We start from the raw sequence: 20,523 nt of genomic DNA, 5'->3' as shown, positions 1-20,523 counted from the left end.
ACACAGAGAGAGAGAGAAGTCTCTAAGTAGAAGAGGGTGGTGCTAGCTGACTTTTCGAGCTCTCGCTGTGCTCGGTAATAATAAAAACACACACACATACACACTCTCCTGCATGGCAAATGGGAGAGATAGGATAGGATAGGAGGCAACAGCAGCGTGGGAAAAAAAACGTTCCACGGCCGGCAGCAGCTGTTGTCCATGGACGCGGTGCGTTATATCCTTTTTCTTCTTCTTAAAAAGAAAAAAAGTCTTTTGTTTTCCGCCTCTAACCTGCCCTCTAACCAAAGACACTTGTGTGTGTAGTATATTCCTTCGTGCAACTTGTGTGTGTGTGTGTAGGACCTTCTCGTTTTTCATCCTGCGGTATATGATGGCCGAGGCCCTCTTCTTCTCCGGATGATGTATAAAAGAGACGAAAAGAGAGTCCATATTGCGGTTATGAATATGTTTTGTATATGTACTGCCAATTTTTAAATTGACCTAAACCGCAATAGAAGCGAAAGAATAGCAGCGAAGAAGAAGAGGACCATATACATATATAATACTGAATACACAGGTGGATTGAGAGAGAGGGGGGACCCCAAAAAAGGCACCGTATAGTCGCAATCGTCTAGAGAGGTGATGGTGGGGGGTTATTTCATTATATGGAAGGCCGTTGTCATGCTCGGCTGCCATTATACACCGCTGAAGGTAGGAAAAAGGACAGCAGCGATGGGAGTGGCCCAGCAGCAGAGTCTTGTGGTGACTTTTCGTCCTCCCCATCCTAACTTATTATTCCCTTTTGCTTCTTCTCCTCGTTTTTATTCTTATTAGTCTCTTCTTCTTCTTCTTCTTCGTCTTGTAGGCACATTCTCGAGTCGCTGTGTTTTCATCGACGGGCCAGGAGATAGAAGAGGAACAAGCGGAGGGAATATGTGACGAGACGTGACGAGACATCCGAGGCAATGGCTCTTTTAGTGACGGACCATTGGGCATGAAGAGACCGGCAGCAACCGACCGCGAGAGAGTCACATCATAACTTTTTTTCCAAAAGGGAGAGACAAAAACATCTATGCCCTTATTTTTCTTTCTTTTTCTTAGGAACTTTTGAGCGCTTCTATTTAGAAAAGATGGGCCGAAGATGACCGGACTGTTAACTATACCTGTGTGGGGACCTGCTGGGATACCTGGGATATCTCTCTCTTCTATTTCAACAGCAGAAGCAGCAGTCAGGGAGTTGGTTTTGATGCTGCTGACGAGATCGTTAAAGGTCAGCGACGATTGGACATGCCAGCAGACATCGTACACACACAAAAGAGAGGGCAAATATAACCTTTTCTTTCTTTCGTTCCCATCGCCGTCTTATTGAGCTACTAGCTGTAGACTTTTGTAATTCCAAAGAAAATCTCGGTCGACCTCTTCCGAAAGGATGGAGACAGACGCTATTGTTGTGAATTAGCTGCAATCAGTCGCCAGAAGAAGAAGAAGCTAAGGGAGAAAAGGGACTTTTCATGAACCAATTATCAGATCCTTTGGGAGGGCAGAAGAAGAAATAAAAATGAAAAGCTGGTCATATTATTAGTCCAAGTCGAACAAATTCTGGCGCGTCTGGGAAATAAAAAAAAAGCCGAGACATTAGCAACAGTTGGATATGTACAGCCGTGAAACAAATGACTGCTGCTGCTGCTGCTGGGTGTATATGTAATAGTGAGCGCGGAGCTTGTTTTTCGCCACATCCTGTCCGGACTGGATGGATGGATGGATGGATGGGGCTGCCCGCGTTTAGAAATGGAGGTAGATAGAGCCGGTCTTTGGGGGGGCATTTATCGCGCGTCACGACGTCTTGGTCGTCGGTCGCTCTTTCGCCTCCGCCCACCATCACTCTCGTCCACAGCGCCACCTCCTCTCTGATTTTCTTTTTTTCCTTCTCTAGACCCGAACAAGAAAAAATTCCACAACAACTCGACACGCAACCGACGACCTTTTTCTACGCGTTCCCACTCTTTTCCTTTTTATTATTATTTCATCATTCCCAAAGTCACCGCATTAGGAGCGAGAGAACAACAACAACAACTTTCTACTTGATGAGTTGATTTTGGGTTTGGATGTAACATTCAAAATTGAGGAAAGGGGGGCGACAATAGCGCGATAGCTAAATTCGCACGTCCTTTTCGCTTTCCGCGCCATCATTCAAATCTTTTTGTTTGATGGCACTGTGGCAATTTATTCACGTGTATATACGGTTGTAACTTTCTTGTTGGATATGCAAAAAAGAAAAATATGGATGTCGCAAGAAGCAAGCGCAACCAGGAGAAGAAGAAGAAGAAGCAGCAGCAGCCGGCTGGGATGCAGCAGTGATATGTTATCTGTCATGGGGATTGGAACCCACCTTCACCGGCGGCAAGGCCATGTCTAATATTCTAATCATGGATCCAATCACGAAATGACAAGGGAACCTGCTCCCGACATCATTCGTCATACAAGTTGTAGTAGTATTTTTCTCCACAAAATTTTTCTCCCTTTTTTAAAAAACATTTTTTCGATTTTCTTTTGAAATAAAAAATAAAACGTGCACACAAAAATGTTTTCTCGGGAATTTTAGATTTTTGTTTTGTTTTGTTTTCTTTCTCGGTTCCAGCGACATCATCATTGCAGCATTTCAGACGCAGCAGAGGGGCTGAATTCTTCATCAGTCAATTATTTTTTGAGCGCTCAGGCATTTTTTGGGGTTGCGGTGGAAATCCCGCTGGCGTTTGTCAGATTATTTCGCTCGTCCTTATACACACACACACATACTGGGCATCAATATTTATATTTGATGGCTCTCCAATAGATGCGCACAAACTGTGTGTCTGTGTATAGTAGCCGTCGTAATAATAATACGAGTTTTATTTTCCTAGAAGGGAAAAAAGGTCGAAACGGCGGTGCATTTATCTGTCTCCATTAATCGTCCATTATTTATGTCTCCTCATCTTGGTAAGAGGGTCTATATACGAACCTGCCCCGGACAAGAAGAAATAAAAGAAAACGAGTAGATTTTCTTTCTTTATCTATTTGTATCTATCTCCTATTTAGTTGTGCTGTACAAGCGGAAAAACGACCCAACTACTCCAGGGGACCATCACTCCTGTGCTGTTGCATCTTATATTATTGTATACCCACACACTTTTTTTCTTCTTTGCCTAGTGGACAAATACAGCGTGGACATGCAGCAAAAGCCAAAAGAGAAACAAAAAATGGCTGCTTTGATTTATCGCTATCCTCCCAACAACATCTCTCTCGGACATTTCTAATATAGGAATGCCCCCCTTAAAAGAGGGGGCTAAAGAGAGAAAAAGACTAAGCTGAGCTTTTTTCTCAAGTCATTATACCTTAGGAAGAAAAAAATAAAGTGTCTGCGTCAAATATATTCAGCCAAATTAGATGCAGGCACCGTGGTCTAATCTACGCGTATCCTGTCGCAAAGTTATGGGATCATCGTCAATCTCTCTTTGACCCAAAGCTATGGAAATGGAAATCTACAGTTTTTCTATATATCGCGCATTATACACAACATATACACATAGGCGAAATCAAGATTGACTGAACTTTCCACTTGAGATAACAACAAAAAAGTAGCCTATATAGACTCTCCGCCCGGCTACATGTGAACTGCACACACACACACAGACACACACAGACAGCCAAAGCGAAACGGTTCCCCCAAGGTTTGGCCTATTTACCAGTCGAAATTGGATTCCAATCTTTCGGAAACGTTTCTAATATAATCCAGTGTGTTCAGTCGCCCATATGTGTGTGTACGTACCTTATAATAATACACTGGGGATATAATACACATACATCTAGAACCCCGTAAAAAGTCCAATAATAGAAATAGACAGACATAACTGCGCTGCTGGGCCAGACACCGGTGGGGTGAATCGGGTAAGAAAAAGTGAGATCGAAGAAAGAAAAATGTGTTTCAAGGACCTGAAAAAATCACCCGCAGTATATATATTACTGTACGACAGACGATGTATCAATTGCGAGAGAGAGACTCTGTACTGCTGTGTGTGAAGCGAAATGTGCATTACTGTTTTTATTCATCAGCTCAACAGAAATGGATTCCTTCTTCTTACTATTTTTATTTTCTTCAAATCCCACGCAGCCCCTCCGGAGTCTTACGTAAGTTGAGAACCCGCTATAATATATTATCAGCCAAAAGAAAAACAAGCTTATACATAGTTGTTTTTTTTTCTCTCTCTCTCTCTCCTTGTATATATGTATAACTGCGCATGTACACGAATGTGTGGGAGGGATATATACTCATAGGAATTTTGAAAAAGAAGAAGACGGAAAAAGGACCTTGGTCTCTCTCTCTTCATCATTTCAATTGTTATACTATACTAGCCGGGTTGATCATAAACGAAGGAAGGATTTCCATGATTATGATGTATACTACTCTAAGCCTTGAGGACAAACAGGGGGCTGTCTCCCTCCGTTTTTCCAAGGCAATTGAAGACGTCGTCGTCGCCATCGGAGGATGTTGCGTCTTGTCATTTCTTGGCTGCTGCTGCTCTTCGTCTGCGCGTGTGTTGCGTGTGTCATTATTAAAAAAGAAAGAAAAAAGACTGGGAGAAGAAGCCGTGCTGCGCTTTAGCTTAGACGCCAGCCAACGACGAACGACGACGACCATCACCGGGGTAAAGAAAAAGGCGCAAAGGGCAACATTCATTTCTTCCTTTGAGGCCCACCCAAAGACCCTGGCTTCATCATGACTCTTTAATATGTCTTCCTTCTTTTCTATTTTGACATTTACAAAACAAAAGAAGAGCTCCGAGAGAGAAAGGCACTGATGGAAAGTGGCTATCTAACTTTGTAGTAGTAGTAGCGAAAGTGAAGCTCAGCTACCGCAAACCTTCGTCGGGCTTCTTGCCTGTAGACGAAGTACGCCTACTTTTCCTATCCAACTCGGCTTCGCATTGGCATCTATAGGAGGGCTACTTCCATTCTTGGAAAAAATCAAAAGAGTTGTGCATACGATTTCAGTGATTAACCCACTTGCAGGATGAATGTGTATGTGTGTATTCAACGCGAGAAAAAAAACAAAAAAAATCAGTTTTGGCTTTGGCAACCATCTCGTCTCTGAGCTGTGAGGCTCTTTCACGCGTTCGCCGTAACTTGGAATGTCTTTTGGCACCCGAACCCCCCCACACGCCATTACGGGCTGTTGAATGTTTTTGAAAACTCCCGCTGTTTTTTGGTCTGTGCAGATATTGCAGGGATATGGCGAAATGGCCAACAAATGGCCTGATGTAATAGATCGTAAAATGCGTGGTGTCTGCGCGCGTGGGCTTCATTCAGCTGGTTTGAAATGGGCGACTTTTTTATTCCAAGGATGATTCAAACGAAATTTCCGTTGAATTTACCTCCTTTATTTTCTTGTTTCGATTTGATAGCTTTTCTTCGTTCTCCGTCAATGCCGTCATTCTCAGCTCTTTTTGGGTGGGGGGGGGGGGATGCGACAGAGACAAAAGAATCGGCCACAGCGCCATCCCTTGCGGGAGAAGCGCCAACTACACGTCGGCGGAGCAAAACCAAAGTTCACTGCGCTGCAGTCCTTCAGTCTTCTGCCAAAGCTGGTCCAGAGTGGACCTCTCCCAGGCTGCTCTTCCCCTAAATAAAACAGTTTTATTTTCACTTTTTTGGGGTGAAATTTCACATTTTATTCTATAGTGTTTTTATCAGATCCATTCAGAATATTTCTGGCCAAAACAGACTTTCGTTTTATTTTAGAAATACATTTTGTGTGGAACATTTAGCAGAGCCAACAGGTGGTGGCTGGCAAACAGTTGTGTGTTTTTGTGTGTGGCGAAATAAAAGAAAAGAAAAACGCCCCCACCCCGTATACAAGTGGAAACAGACATCACTCGCATCTTGTTCTAATGTTCGACTAGTTATTCGATTGCCACGTGGTGTGAAAGTACTAGACAACTACTCAAGGAAGACCCGAGTGCAGCAGACATAGATGTGTCGTCCATGTGTGCCTGTGTAATCTTAGCCGCAGTGTGACTGCACAAAAGACACTTCCACCATCATCCGTACACACATTTTACCCCAACAAACTCTCAGACTTGTACTTGTCGACATCCGCCGTGTTTATTTTCAATTTCCCTGGAACAAAAGAGGCCAAAGAAAGAAAGAACTCGTCGAATGTTCAGTCGACTGTTGGACTGTTCTGGCCTTTCCGCTTATATTCCTTGTGTGTGTGTGTGTGTGTTCTTGAGAAAAACATTGTTGGAGTGAGTGACACATAAAAGATTTTTTCGGCACAAGCCCCAGAGAGAGAAAGAGAAAAGACGAAAGGAAGAAGGTATCTGTTTTCTTTCCCAATATTCCCACTTGATATATATATCCCTCTTATCTCTCTTGTGTGTGTCCTTGCCAAGGGAAGTGGAGGCTCAAAAACACACACTTGATAAAATATATAAATCCAAACAAATTAAATCAACATGTTGTTGAACAATAACGGGCCCAGTGACACAGTTGTCCAACCGTCAGGAGGCAATGTCGTCTTCCGTCGACAGAAACAACAGCAGCAGCCAGAAAGTGAACAACGTCACAACAACAACAGCAGCAGCAGCAGCAGTAAGACGAAGAAAGGAATGAAGAGCGGAGGGGCCGGAGGTGGCACTTCATCTGTCCGTAATTCCTGGTCTTTTACGACCGAATTGCCTATGCAACACCATGTTGTGCCTATGGTGCCGGCCGTTAAGGAGAACATCTACGTCGACCCGGAGACGTTGATGAATGCCAATGGCGATCTAAAGGCCGTCTCGCGCTCCAGACTCCGACAAAGGAGCGTGTCCAACTTGAACTCTGCAGCTCTGGCCGGCACACGAGAGCGTCGGGATCACAGTTCGTCCAATCGCCACCCGAACGGCACCATGGCCAAAGGTGTTGACTACATCCGCATCCATCACCCCAATCCCATTCGGGCTGCCTTGGCCGTCAATCATCAGCCAACTGATTTGACCACCATTCTCCCGATTTCCAATGGAAATACAACAACAAATGTGGTTGACTTGCAGATCCAGGATCGATCCGAGTACGGAAATCCGGACGGCTCTTCTGCCCATTCGACGGCCGAACGGGAGAGCGGAATGGCTGGAAGCACTAAAACTGTGGACCAAACGGGGTTGATCCATCCGGTTATGGACTTGTACCAGGCCATCAATCAGAACCAATCCAACGATTACAAACTCATCCAGAGCTACGCGATCCAGCCGGAAATGCTCGATGGCAGCAGCAACGGCAACGGCAGAGGAGACTCGCAACAACAACAACAACAGCCTCATCCGGGGCAAACAGCCAACCCACCCATGGTCCGGCACGGTTCCGGACGTGGATCAGCAACAAACGCACGTGGTTTCCCTTCGTCATCTTCATCATCGTCGGCAGGTTCAACTGGCAAAACGTCGGCGGAAGTAGTTCATGCGAGCCGGAAACCCGCAGCTGCTGGTACTCCGATGCCCAACGCCAGTACTCCGGGACCCAATGCCGTCAAAACCGACTGGACCTTCCTTCCGTCGCCCACAGCGGCCACCGAACCCCAGCACCGTGAAATCAACTCCAAACCAGAGGTATGCTCATCATATTTTTTCTCTCCCTTCTTTTAACTACGACACAATCCTCCCCCCTCTCTATGGAAACCCCAATTTTTTTCGGCCAACCAACCCAAAATGGGGTAGTAGCCTATAGCCAGATGGTTGTGCCAAGTACAACACGGATAGATAACGAGAGCAAGGGGGAGAAAAAAAGATATTTTATTTATACAGTGAGGTACCAACTAGAAAAGACTGGGGAGGCATGATAAGAATTCATTTGGTGTTTGAACACATACGTTTTTCTTTTTCTAAAAAAGAGTTTTCTGCATCTTGAACATTGAACACAAAAGAAATCTTTTGTTTTCTCTTGGTCGTCGTCGTCGGGGTTGGAAACGTAGGGGAGGTTGGAAAGTCGCATGTTGGCACGTCCCGATCCGGTTCCGCCCGTCATTAAAAAATAAAACAAGAAATGGGAAAACGACATAGGGAAACTGATACCACTCGGTGGTGTGGTACAAGTCCGGGGTTATTTTTAGAGGGGTGTTAGTGTAGAGTAGAAGAAGAAGACTGAACGGGCCAGGTGTTGGGTGTTTTCGACTCACGGTGCCGCCCGTTCATCGTTCGTTTTTTTTTCCCTACACGGACGTGTAGACCAAAAGTCTGAATCGATTATCCCGGCCAGCAGCGTGAGTCGATCGGCCACACACAAACAAAACGCGGCCGAGACAGTCGTCACTCTTCGCAGACACTCACAGCAACTTCCCAAAAGGAAAACATGCGGCCGTGATGGATATCCTATTTTCCCGAAAGAATCGAAGCTTTTATTTCTTTTTCTTTTTAATCTTGTCCGTTTTACGTGAGCGATGATTTTCGAAATGCTTTCCCGTGTTTACGGCGTGCCCAAACAAGTCGGGGTCGAAGTTAAAAAGATTTTTCTTATTCTGGCAGAGAAAAATAAAATGCGATCACCTCAAACCCTCCCACACGGGGGGGGGGGGAATTTCTTTTATTGCCTCTGCTTTTTGTGTTTATTTCACTGGTTGCCATGGATGCGGAAACTATTGTTGTGTCGTTATATACATACACGCGTCGATATAGACTGTGCTGGCCGGCGTGCCAAGCCAATTGCGCACTCTAATATTTATGGACGCACTACGAGAGTCACACAAAGTTCTAAAAATTGTGGGGAATGCTCGACCCCGTGACTATGGAAACTATATACATACACACACACACACGCCCAGGTAGTAGTAGCAGTTGTAGGGTAATATACTTTTGATACAGCCGGTTTCGATGATGATTGTTTCTATTCTTCCATTCGCCCCCCTCCACATTTTCAATTCTTTTAACGGGAAAAAGTCTTGATGTTCTGCCGAGATAAAATAAAATAAAACAACACGGTGTGTCCACCGACGATGGACCTGGTGGAGCGCAGCACAAGCGAGAGAGACCTTAGCGCGCGCGCGGCGTTAGTTCCAGCCGCTACTTTATCAGTTTCTCCATAAAAGGCGTTATCCTTTTGAACAAGAAGAAGAAGAGGGAGAAAAAGATTCCAACCTTGGAAGAGAGAGAAAAAAACATTCCGGAGAAGAAAGATATAGTATACGTCGTCGTCGAACCACCCGCTGGTCGCTTTCATTCTCGTTTCTTTCTTCTTCCCTCTACGATTTTTGTTTGAAAGTTGAAGGATTCGATTTAGAGCTTTATGAGCCATGTTCCAATCGATTTCCAGCCCGTTTTCTCTCTCTCTTTTCTTCGTTCGTGCGTAGAGTCTCTTTTCATTCCCGCACTGAATTATTCAAACCCTATGCCAAACTTGGATGTAGAGAGAAAGAGAGAATTATGGACGTCATAATAGCATTGACCTCTGTAGAAGAGAAGAAGAAGAGGGGAAAAATTAAAATGAAAGAGAAAAGATCATTTGCGCCGACCGTGTTGATCAAATTTCCCGAAACTCGCGTTTTTTAATTTTGTTTTTTTTTCCCTAGCGGTGGAACGAGGGGAAACATTCGACACGGTTACAATTGTTGCGGTCGAATTTTTTGTTCAAAAAACTCTTTCCAATTGTTGTTTGTGTTGTTGTCGCTGTTGCGGTTCCAGGTTGCATTATTATAATGCGCGCAGACCGCGATAGAGAGGATTCCATTGAAATATCCGCTCAGCTTCCAGGATTTTTGGGTTTTTCGTGTTTTCCCAATTGTTTTTTCTTTCGTTGATTTCACGTGGCTGCGACACGAGAGAAAGGAAAGCCACAGCTTTTTCCGGTCCTCGTTTTCTCTTTCTCTCCTCTCGAGTGCCGCAGTGCCCGACGATTTACTAACTACAACGAATGCTGCAATCAACATAATGTGAAACCTCTTGTGCATTGAACGCAACCAAATAAATCCTGTTGGATGCAGGCGAAGAAGTAGAGGGGGGCGAGTTGAGGTTCACACATTCACTGGATGTATATCTAGTAAGACTGCGGGATATTTTTTAGTGGGTGCAGCTCGTTCTTTTGTGAGTGTGTGTGTTCGTGTGGGGATCATAGCGATCATCGAACGAGCTCGTTTTACACCCCTTGACCCCTACCAAGGCCGAAAATGAAGATTTATCCTCCTCCTTCTTCTCGAGTTTTATTTTGGAGGCTCCACGGCGTAATTGCGCAACTGGCAATGGGCCTCTCCCCTCGGAGAGACGGAATGATCTCGACAACGAGAAAAGATGTGATAATGATTATGAAAAAGATAGGAGCACACCGTAGTCTGCTGCTGCTGCACCTCTTGCACGCATTCACAGGGTTGATTGGCTAATCGCACCACACGCACCGGAGAGAAAAAATGATGAACAATTACGAGCTCAACCAAATTTTGTTTTTTGTTCACCTCGACACTTTTTTATATTTTAACAACAAAACAACTTTTGTTGTAAAGAAGGAGGAGGAGTTTTGATCTACCGAAGAGTGTGAACATCTCGCCAAGATGAAGTGGATTTCTGTTTTGCCCAATTTCGTGTCAGGTCTCTCTCAAAGTCACGCTCGTTTCACGTCAACCGTGCACAATCTCCGGCGATAGATGATTATTATCCCCCTTTGCACACACACACACACATATCCTGCTGGAAAAGGAAAAAAAAGTAAAAAAGAAATGAGCTTTGTGAAAACTTTTCGTGTCGGTTTGTCTCGCATCGTCTACGCGCGAGTGCGAGCAGCTCACGCCAAACGACACGTTTCTCTTTCTTGGATTCCTCGCCACTTTCGTTCCTCTCTAATATTTTTTCGCCTTCACGATCGCTATAAAAGAAAAAATGCGACACGGCTAGATGATGCTGATTCCCCCCTTTTTTCAGGTCGTTGGGGATTATATAAAATAGTAGTCGAATGAAAAGATACTTTCACTTGCGAGCGCATCTGATTATTATTATTATTATTATTTTCTGACTTCGTACCTCGTCTGTGCGAATGTAGCATCGAGTGACGTCGACCTAACACGCCCTTGTTTGGAACATTCTCCACGACAATCAGCAATCGATCGCTAGTTGTTTTTTTTGTTTCTTCTTTACCTTGCCACATCGTTGTAAACGAGCGTCTACACGTTTATATCTGATTGCTGGAAAAGGAGCGCAAGGAGGAGAGCTCCGAACGTTCATTAATTGTGGGCGCGAAGATGAAGACCCCCCTTCGCCACTTTCCCGAAAAAATCTCTTTTCCCTTTTCTTTTCTGGTGATTTTTAGATTTCACTGGAAAAACGAAATTTTACAACTAGGATGAAAAAGAAAACAAAATTTTGAACCTTAAAATTGATATCTGCGGTAACCCGCTTATTAGTTCCTATTTGGTCTGCTACGTGAAGTGTTGTAAATTATGGAAGAAATACAACACAGACACAAAACAACAATAGCGATATAACAATCTGGTAAACCGGTCGGGATCAAACCGGTGCTGAACCTAATCGCCAGCCGACTCCTCCGCGCTCCGTCCGCCTTTCTATTTTGTTTTCAAAAGGCCATCGCGGGTCTCTCTGGAATCGTCGCCCTTGACTCTCTCTCCTTCTTCTTTTCGACTCTCTATTTGTTGTGTGTGTTTTACCATATCAAACATAAAAAGCCTTATTTATGAGACGTGAATCTTCCACGCGTTTTTATTAATTGAAAATATTTTTGGTTTTGCAGGAGTCTTCCATGGTGCGCAAAGGATTGCTGTGGGTCATGCGAGATCGTCTCTTCTCCCGTTATCACGGTAAACTATTTCAACACTAACAAAAAAAAATGAAAAAAGAAATATGTTGAAGCGTAAAATAAGCACTTCTTTTGTTCGTCGTTCATCATTTGAATAATCGTTGCACTCTGTCTTTGTTGTCGTTTTTTTCTTTTTCTTCTACAGAACGATTTTGTATCCTGACCCGCAACTACTTGCACTGCTTCAAGAAAGGCTCCGAAGCCAGTTTGACTCAAATGGGCAACTTCTTGTTCAAGGTACGACAAAACACAAAAAAACAATGGGGAAGAAGAGAGAGAGAGAGAGAAATAGAAGAACTCGGGAATACATTAGTGGGTGACTTGGAAATGTAGGAACTTAAAATCAAGAGAGTGCCCCTTCAGCTGTTTGAGTAATTGAAACCCGAAAACATCCCGAGAAAAAGAAAAACGAAACATTTGAATATCTGCTCGGGTTCCTATCGTTATATTGCCGAAAATGGACGCTTGTAAGTTAAGACGGACGGGAGAAAAGAGTGAGAGGGTCGTTAGTGAGCCAGCCAGCAGTTCTCGTCAACGTGAACGAATCTTCTGCTGCTGCCTTGAACTTTGGAGTAGTTAGTAGTTAAGAAGAAAGTTTAGAGCGATCAGCCCAGTATTTTCTTTTTTCCTTTCATTTTGCTTGTTGTTGTTTAACGACGTCACAAACTGAATTAGATAAATGCCATCCCGAAACGCGTCGTACCCAGTACAGAGTTTTTTCAAAAGCTGGTGAGCGAATCAGTCGAGGCGACTACTCAAGGGGTTCCGACGCGTGTCGTAAACAGCTCAAAGAAGAAAGACCGACTTTTCCCAATGGCGGTTGTTCATAGTCGACGAGAAATCGGCGCCACATGTACACACAAAAACACACGCCCAGAGTGCTGCTGTAACGCAGTCAAAAGTTTCATTTTTAATTCATGAAGAAACGGGAGTGGGTTTCCAATATCTCTTGATGGCGTTTGAATGCGTCGCCATGGCGATATTTGGTCGCATTTTTACAAGCACGTAGCGCCGTTTCCCATGGTTGGGCTCTTGTAGAGTGTACATGTGTAACAACCCCCCGGATGCGAGTCAAAGAGCTTTAAAAAAAAAGAAAAGGGAGAAATGAGGGAACACTAGGGGAGGGAAATGAGTGTTTGCTTTGAGGGCGTCCGGAATGACCTCCGCATTCTCGTCTCCCTCCTTTGTGATTCCCAATTCCAGTTAACTATTATTGTTCTTCTATAGTCATCATATATATACTGCTCATCCGAACATATACACACACAGATGGAGGGTGAGAGAGAGGGGAAGACAAAAGAATGGGCAAGACATTTTGGTGGAGAATTTACTGTCAAAAAAGAAAAGACAGAAATTCTTTTGTTGGTCCAAGGAGATGCCTTTTGTGTAACTCGAACCTGTTTGGTGACATTTCCCTCGTCTTTTTTTTTAACAGGTGAACTTGGCCGAGGTGATTGCCGTCCAATGGCTGGACAAGAGGGGAACAGCTATTGTATGCTTAACGCTGGCCAAAGAGGGCCGCCTTTTGGTCAAGACCTCGATGGATCTCAACGGATGGTTCGACGACTTGCAGGTTTGATTTTTTCTGGCTGGCTGTCTCCCTGTCCGTCAGTGTCAATAACGATTTGTCACGTTGCAGTGTTGCGTCAAAGAAACCATCGGGCGACGCCAGACATTGTTAATGGACCAACGGGGAAGATCTGAAACTTTCACGTCATTGGCCATGTCCATTCCTCAGCAACCACCGCCACAACAACAGAAACAACAACAGCAACAACAACAACGACCTGCTCCGGCCCAGTCCGTCTGTCGCGATCGGAGTCTGGCAGCGAGGGAGAACGGCAGGACAAACAATCGATTCTCTCGTAAGTACCTCATTTCTAACATCCATAACAAGGAAAACAAGAGATAAATGCCGAAAGCACCTCATTCGTAATTCCATCCAAGATCCCAGCTTTAATGTCTTTCCTATACGACGTGCCTCCACCATTATTCGCCCTACCCACTCTGGTTAATGGGTTATAATAACGTGCCCAGCCAAAAGTCCAGTATCAGAAAGTCTGTAGGCCATTATATACCTGCCCTGCTGCTGACTCACTAAGACACCTGACACCGTCACTTTGTACGGTCGAATTTTTGTTTTATGGTGTCGTCGTCCATTCTGGTTTCCCAATCAAGGCAAAGCTGGTAAACTGAAGTAGGTAAAGGTCGTGTGTGTCTCTCCGCCGGGCAAGAAATTCAAGTCCAGGCACATTTTACGCACTTATCTAGCACAGCCAGGGTGGAGTGCTTCTCAATCAAAGTCAGCTGAATCGTTCATCGCATGTATTTATCACGTGAGCTTTTTTCCCCGTGATTTTCAACTATAAACCTAAGGAAAACTTTTTTTTTTTTGGGGGGGGGGGGGTTCTTAATCGTGTCACGACAGTCGTAGAAATGCTAAACAATGACCACTTTTACTGGTTGATTGCGTTAGACGTCTAGAAATCACTGGCTACGTTGGGTTCGTACTCAATGGTTCGTTCAGGACGACGCAAGGCAATAAGTGAATCAACAAAATCCAATTTCTTCCCCATGTTGTACTGACCATGGTCACACACTTCATCACGTGTCCAACTGTCCGTGATCAATAAAACATCGTAAGCCTTAAACACCACCGTGTGCGCCCCAACGGTCACGTTCCTTTAATGCCCGACGTTGCAAATAAGCGGTTTCAGAGTTATACTATACTGCACACCGGTGCTTAACTTTCATATACGTTTTCCTTGTTTTTATTTCGTTTTTCGAAATCCCTAAATTGTGTTCAATGTCCGGGACTTTTTGGCAGGACAATAGGAACATTTGTTTTCCACCTTTTTAAAAAACTTAAAGAAATGGGAAATCGTAAAATATGAATCTATTTTAAAAAAACGCAATAACAGTTACTATAAAGAAAAATGACACGGACTCGCCAAAATTATGTAGTACACTGATAAAAAAAAAGTCGCACTAAAAAGGAAAATTACATCGACAGTTTCGAATAACGTTGTCGTCAAAGTCGTCCATTCAGTTGGGATCCGGGAAGAAGATAGCCGGAATTGAGATAAAGAATTATGCAATTTTTTACGATCTTGCTGATTTAAAAAATGGGCCACTTGAGACGTTGGGAATGGCCAAGTCAAGAATAGTGCGTCACATTTTTCTGGGTGTTGGGTGAGATATGCCAAGCGTGGAAGAAAATAATACTAAAAAAAATGTCTGGGGAAGAATGAAACCGCAACAATATTAAAAAAGTTTTAACGGCTTCGACTTTCCAAAGTTTCAATGCATTCTCGTATTTCCTTGTCCTCCCTTTTTCCATAAAAGAATTTTTATTAAAAATGTTTTTCTTCTTCAATTTTTTTTTTTCTTTATTATTTATGTGCGGCTTTGATTGGATCGTGTGCAGTGATGGTCGACCACGAAGTTAAATTGACAGCGACCAGCGGCAGTGCTTCAGATAATTCAGACAATGGGCTGAATAACGTTGGAGTATTAACAGCCGAACCCCAGAGTTTAGGAAACTATAGCGCCGTTCCGGCTCAGGTGGCGTCTTGTACTCCGCCACCGCCAGTACCGGGTCCACCCGTTCCAGTCCCCTATCGAGGTTAGTATCACAAAGATGTGACCATCTTTCTTTTCTTGTAACGATGAATTAACGGCTTTTCAACAAATAATTTGGGAGTCATAATGAAAAAAGAGCATAAAAGAAGCAAAGTCTTGCACCAGTGATCAACGGCTTAAAGTTTTCTTAAAACACCTGTATAGACAGCAACATTTTATTCTTGTCATCACGTTTTATTTGTTTCAACTTTCCCAGTCGATTTCTCATTTTCTCCGCCCCCCAAAATCAGCCGCTCGAATCCTGATTTTGTTTCTCTTTGTGTTATGTAGAACGATCGGTGAGCTTCGACCGGTCCCGGGTCTCCAAAGCAGAGAGGGAAGCCAAACGGAGGTCCTACTACCCCAGCAATCACGTCACTCAAGTGTGAAAGGAAATCTGACAACAAAAACCAAAACAAATCAATAATATTGAGTCTTAAGATGAAAACTTACGATTCGAAACGATCCAGCTTGTGGAAGCCGCGTCATGTTTATATATCTATCCGCTTATCCGATTTTAAAGTCGTCAACAGAAAACAAAAAACAAAAAAAATATGAATAATCATCATTATCATCCAATCTGAATATGTTGTGTCTAGTCATATAGGAGCCTCTTTTAAAAGAAAAAAAAAGCGATGTGCGGCCCTTCTACGTCTTTTCGGAAAAACAAAACTAATAATTCTCTTCATTTAAAAAAAAACAAAACACTCGCCCCTTTTTTTTAACCTTATATAAAAACAGTTTGGTCAAGTCATTCCGTTTGTGACGAGATGTGAATCGTTAAATAATAATAATACACTCTGTATCATTTTGACGTGTAATTTCAATTGCTACTAAATCATAACAAAATACAAACAAAAAAGAAATTTTTAAGACAGCACAAAAGATCTGTTTTTTTGAGACCTGTTGTAAATAATGGCTTTTTACCGAGGTAATTAAACCCAACACAAGAGAGAAAAAAAAATACAACCGATGGCACCTGTAAAGGAATTTGAAGTGAAAAAATCCCTCGATTTCGTTTTAAAGAAGTCACGATCGTCAAAGAAGTGGGGGATAAGGAGAAAAATTGCACGTTATGACAAGGACTCACACAGAGAGAGAGAGAGACGTACACACGTTCACACACACAAAGGCATTCGACAATGACTCGTTACTATTGGAACTCGGCCCCAATTAGGCCAAGTTTTTGTGTGTTTTTGTTTTCTCTCCTTCGACTTTGCAGTTGGCATGCAATCGGTCAGAGAGTGAGAGGAATACTTGGTCACGAGACAAAGCGCATTACAAGATTACAAGCTAGGAAACGGTCGTTGGCCTGGTGATGATGATGACGAGACGTCGGGACTCAGAAGTTTTGTTGGCGCTTCTTTTTCTGATCGATGGCATCCTGAATCGGCTGGCGTTTGGCGTGGTAGCGTCGACGCAAGTCAGTAATCTCGCGCTCCATCTCCGAGTCCAGGTTTGACATTCTCTGCTGAAGTTCTTCGAAGCTCAGGAACTTGAGCTGCAATCATCAATACATTACAGGAATTGAAATGATGATCCGATTAGACAAGAATTCAACTTCATCAGAATCTCTGCATGGGAACGGGGCGCTCACATTTCCTAACTACCCCGAATACCCCCCGTGGTCCCTCTCCATTTCTCTCAGTTCTCACTCTAATAAGGAGGTGGCGTAACATTATTTTCCCACCCTACTTAAGGCCCCATTGAAATCAACCCCATATTTGAATGTTACAGTGCAAAATGAAGGTCTGAAAACTAGTTTTCTTGAGGACTTGAGGACAAAAGAGAAATACTATCTCCTTTCAAACTTGTCAAATTTGAAGAGGGACCAACGAGAACTCTAAACGGGCGAGTAGAAACACTCTACATTTACCAGGTATTGTGCATCGTGCAATTCAAGAAAATTGACGAAATGGAAAAACGGATATCACTTCTCTCAAAACCATCTCCGATGTCCCATACGAGCACTTGAAAACCCGCTACAACTTGCGCATGAAACAGACCAGAAACAACATAAAATGGGCAACTCAGGAATGTGTACAGGGGCAATGGCGCAGCTGAGGAGGTATCCGGTGTCAAGAAGGAGCAGCGAGGGTGATTGTTAAGATTGCTCACGCAGCTATTTCTTTTCGAAACGCTCCAAGACAAAAAATAAAGAAAATAAAAATAAACATACAAGCTTTCCAGCTCCTCTTATTTGTTTTCCCTTTTTCGATTTTCCTTTCTTACTCTATCATCGAGATTTGATCAGTTGATATGAAGTGAAAGGAGAAGAGGACGAAAGCAATACGCAACTTACGAATTCGAAATCTCCGTCCATGAAAGGCCGTTGCATTTTAACGGGATTTTCCGGATGGGCATTGGCGCCAAGAATCGATGGCGGGATAACAGCTACTGGAGCCGGTTCTTGACTGGGTGCCGACATTACTGTTCGTGCTATCACGCCAACCGTCGAGCCTGTGCCAATCGAGAATGCAGTCAGGAATTTAATTTCCGCCTCTCTCTCAATTATAAAGGGCAAAAAGAAGAAGAAGAGAAAAAAGAGGAGATCCGAATTTTTTTACCCGCCGAAATTTGATTCAGCTGGCGCTGCAAGTTGCTTTCGAATCGTTTTTGTTCTTCCGGCGTCATGGGAATGGGCTGGGCGACGGTAGAAGCCGGTGAAACTGGTGCGGGAGGACCACCATCCACAGAGAGCTTCTCAGCATCCTTCTTTTCAAAATGATCAAGAAACAAAGGACGATATTTGCTCTTATTCGCCTGACCATCCGAAGTTTGGTGTCCTAGATCAGCAAACAAGTCATCAATTTAGAATTCCGCCATAAATCACAACTCTGTGGTTAACTACTCTTCATTGTCGAATCAGCGTCTTCTTCCTCCTCGTCGGTATTAATGACCATTGTGCCTAAGTTATCGGCGAGGTCATCGTCATCAGTCATTGTTCGGCCACTTGTCCGGCCGTGAGGTACTAGAGTTCCGGTACAATGTTCGATCATCGTACCCTCGCTGGTTCTACTTCCAATCATAGTTCCGTCGTAAAAATCCTGCGAGGGCACTAGCGTCCTGTCGTTGGCTGAAGCGTTGATCATAGTTCCACTGTCGGGTTCGTCGTCATCCTGTGTAACCGATAGTACAGGGGGGTTAAAAGAGGATGGGAACAGAAGCCTGCGGTCAATCCGGCAAACTCACCGACTCTACTAAGTTTCTTCCGCTCAACCGATACACCAAATTCTCTCGTATTTCTTTGGCTTCAGCTATCATTTGGCTAAGAATGGAAGCCGGTTGAGCCATTCCAATGAATTCATTTTGAAGGAGTTCGGTAGCTGTAGCACGTTCGTCCGGATTTTTGACAAGGCACCTAGAAAAAAGAAATAAAAAACACAGCTTCATTTTTATCTCAGCTGTCACAATATTTCCAGGCGAGATAGCGAAAGTGATACTTTCTCTCAGACACACAACCAGTTAATAAATAATTAGCATCATGCAGGCTTGCTTGATTTCTCATTCCTCAATCAGCCCACAGGGACAATGCATATTTCATACCACGTCACGACATATTAATGAAATGAAAATTATTCAAGAGAAACCCGTAAACACTAACGAACGACTCCATATAAAGCATTGTAAGGAGGACTACAAAAAATTTGATTCTCATTTCATTTTGCATGATCGAGTACCTGGAGACGAAGTCTATGAATTCGGGGGACCACTGATCTGGCTCTCGGAAAGACGGTGGGGGCTTAGTTGGAATCATGAATATTGCTCGCATCGGATGAATATCTCCATAAGGCGGTTTACCTTCAGCCATCTCCAAAGCCGTGATACCTTTAAATTAAGAATGGGAAGATTCCTTCACGAGTGGGAAATTGAATTTTTAAAACCAATTAGACCCACCTAAACTCCAAATATCGGCCACGCAATCGTAACCAATTTCTTGGATCACTTCAGGGGCCATCCAGAAAGGTGTACCGATGACCGTATTTCTTTTAGCCATAGTATCCTATAAGGTTGTTTGAAATTTGAATTCAGCATAACCATAACTTGTGCATAATTATACCGTTAATTGGCCCGCTACTCCAAAATCGGCCAATTTGGCATGTCCCTCCGAGTTTAAGAGAATGTTTCCAGCTTTAATGTCTCGATGGATTTTTCTTCTCAAATGCAGGTACTCTAATCCTCGAAGGGTGTCCAATAAAACGGTGGCAATTTCAACCTCAGACAAAGTTTTTTTTCTTAACCTCATGATGTCAGATACTGATCCAGCGCCACAATACTCCATTACAATCTGTCCAAGCCAGGATGAGAATAAACCTAATTTAGTTACTAGTTTGGGGAATTTATTTTGATCAGTACTTACCCAAAGATCTGTATTTTTGAAATATGACCCATAATATTTTACTACATAAGGAGAGTCACATTGCTGCATAATAGAGATTTCTTTTATAATTTCTTGCAGGTCTGTATCCACTGGAACCTGTTTGATCGCCAAAACTTGCCCTGACTCTTTATGCAGGGCTTTATAAACACTGCCATATGATCTGTCAGTATAAAAGGAAGAAGTATAAGTACTTGTAATTTTTTTAATATCACAATTGTATCTTACCCTTCTCCCAATTTGCATATTATATCAAAAACTTCTTCTGGCTGTCTCGTCAAACTCTCCTCAGACAGTTTCTTTAATTCGCTGCAAAATGACAAAAAAAAATATGTAGAACTTCATTCTAATGTATGAATATTTAATAAATTTGACCTTTCACATACACTTCAACGAGAAGTTTAATATGAAAATTCAATACTGCAGAAAAAGATCATGGATTCACAACTTACTTTTTGGAAGACATTTTCTGTTAATTTTAAGGTTCTGAAGGGAACAATTATAATTTGAAGATTCTTTCAAAACTAAAGCAACATCTCTGTATGAATCAGAATCCTTTGGCTTAACGATGAAACTTTATATTTATCTTTCGGTGACTACCAATACGCCGCCATATGTAACACTCCAGCACTTGTCAAATACAATATCAACACACGCTAGACATTTTGCCGCTAGGTGGAGTCAGATGCTGGGACACTTATGCGTTCACGCCCGTTTGTGCCGATTTGTTACTCACGGCTGAT

General features: G+C 43.2%; 2 protein-coding genes across 3 annotated transcripts; one reads left to right on the top strand and one right to left on the bottom strand.

Annotated features, from left to right (window-relative positions):
- Positions 1–5,576: 5,576 nt before the first annotated feature.
- LOC124314042 lies at positions 5,577–16,216 on the top strand. 2 transcript variants are annotated; one of them, XM_046779027.1, is made up of 8 exons: positions 5,577–6,331; positions 6,408–7,601; positions 11,716–11,782; positions 11,927–12,018; positions 13,217–13,354; positions 13,421–13,646; positions 15,209–15,406; positions 15,694–16,216. In XM_046779027.1, the coding sequence occupies exons 2-8, from the start codon at positions 6,471–6,473 to the stop codon at positions 15,789–15,791; spliced, it is 1,950 nt and encodes a 649-aa protein (XP_046634983.1). In that variant the 5' UTR covers positions 5,577–6,331; positions 6,408–6,470; the 3' UTR covers positions 15,792–16,216. The 2 variants fall into 2 exon arrangements, with proteins under 2 accessions (XP_046634983.1, XP_046634982.1); XM_046779026.1 differs by having other exon boundaries at positions 5,577–7,601.
- LOC124314066 (serine/threonine-protein kinase 3-like) lies at positions 16,206–20,490 on the bottom strand. Its single transcript, XM_046779074.1, has 11 exons — positions 20,233–20,490; positions 20,009–20,089; positions 19,763–19,943; positions 19,463–19,690; positions 19,300–19,405; positions 19,083–19,230; positions 18,595–18,763; positions 18,254–18,521; positions 17,970–18,188; positions 17,705–17,862; positions 16,206–16,903 (listed from the first exon to the last, which is right to left on the bottom strand). Exons 1-11 carry the CDS (start codon positions 20,244–20,246, stop codon positions 16,745–16,747), a joined length of 1,731 nt encoding a protein of 576 aa, XP_046635030.1. The 5' UTR covers positions 20,247–20,490; the 3' UTR covers positions 16,206–16,744.
- Positions 20,491–20,523: the final 33 nt, after the last annotated feature.

This window comes from Daphnia pulicaria, chromosome 10 (assembly GCF_021234035.1).
Source record: "Daphnia pulicaria isolate SC F1-1A chromosome 10, SC_F0-13Bv2, whole genome shotgun sequence".
Classification (NCBI taxonomy): domain Eukaryota; kingdom Metazoa; phylum Arthropoda; class Branchiopoda; order Diplostraca; family Daphniidae; genus Daphnia; species Daphnia pulicaria.
Note: the sequence above shows the minus strand (reverse complement) of the source record. Positions and strands in the feature narration are given on the sequence as shown.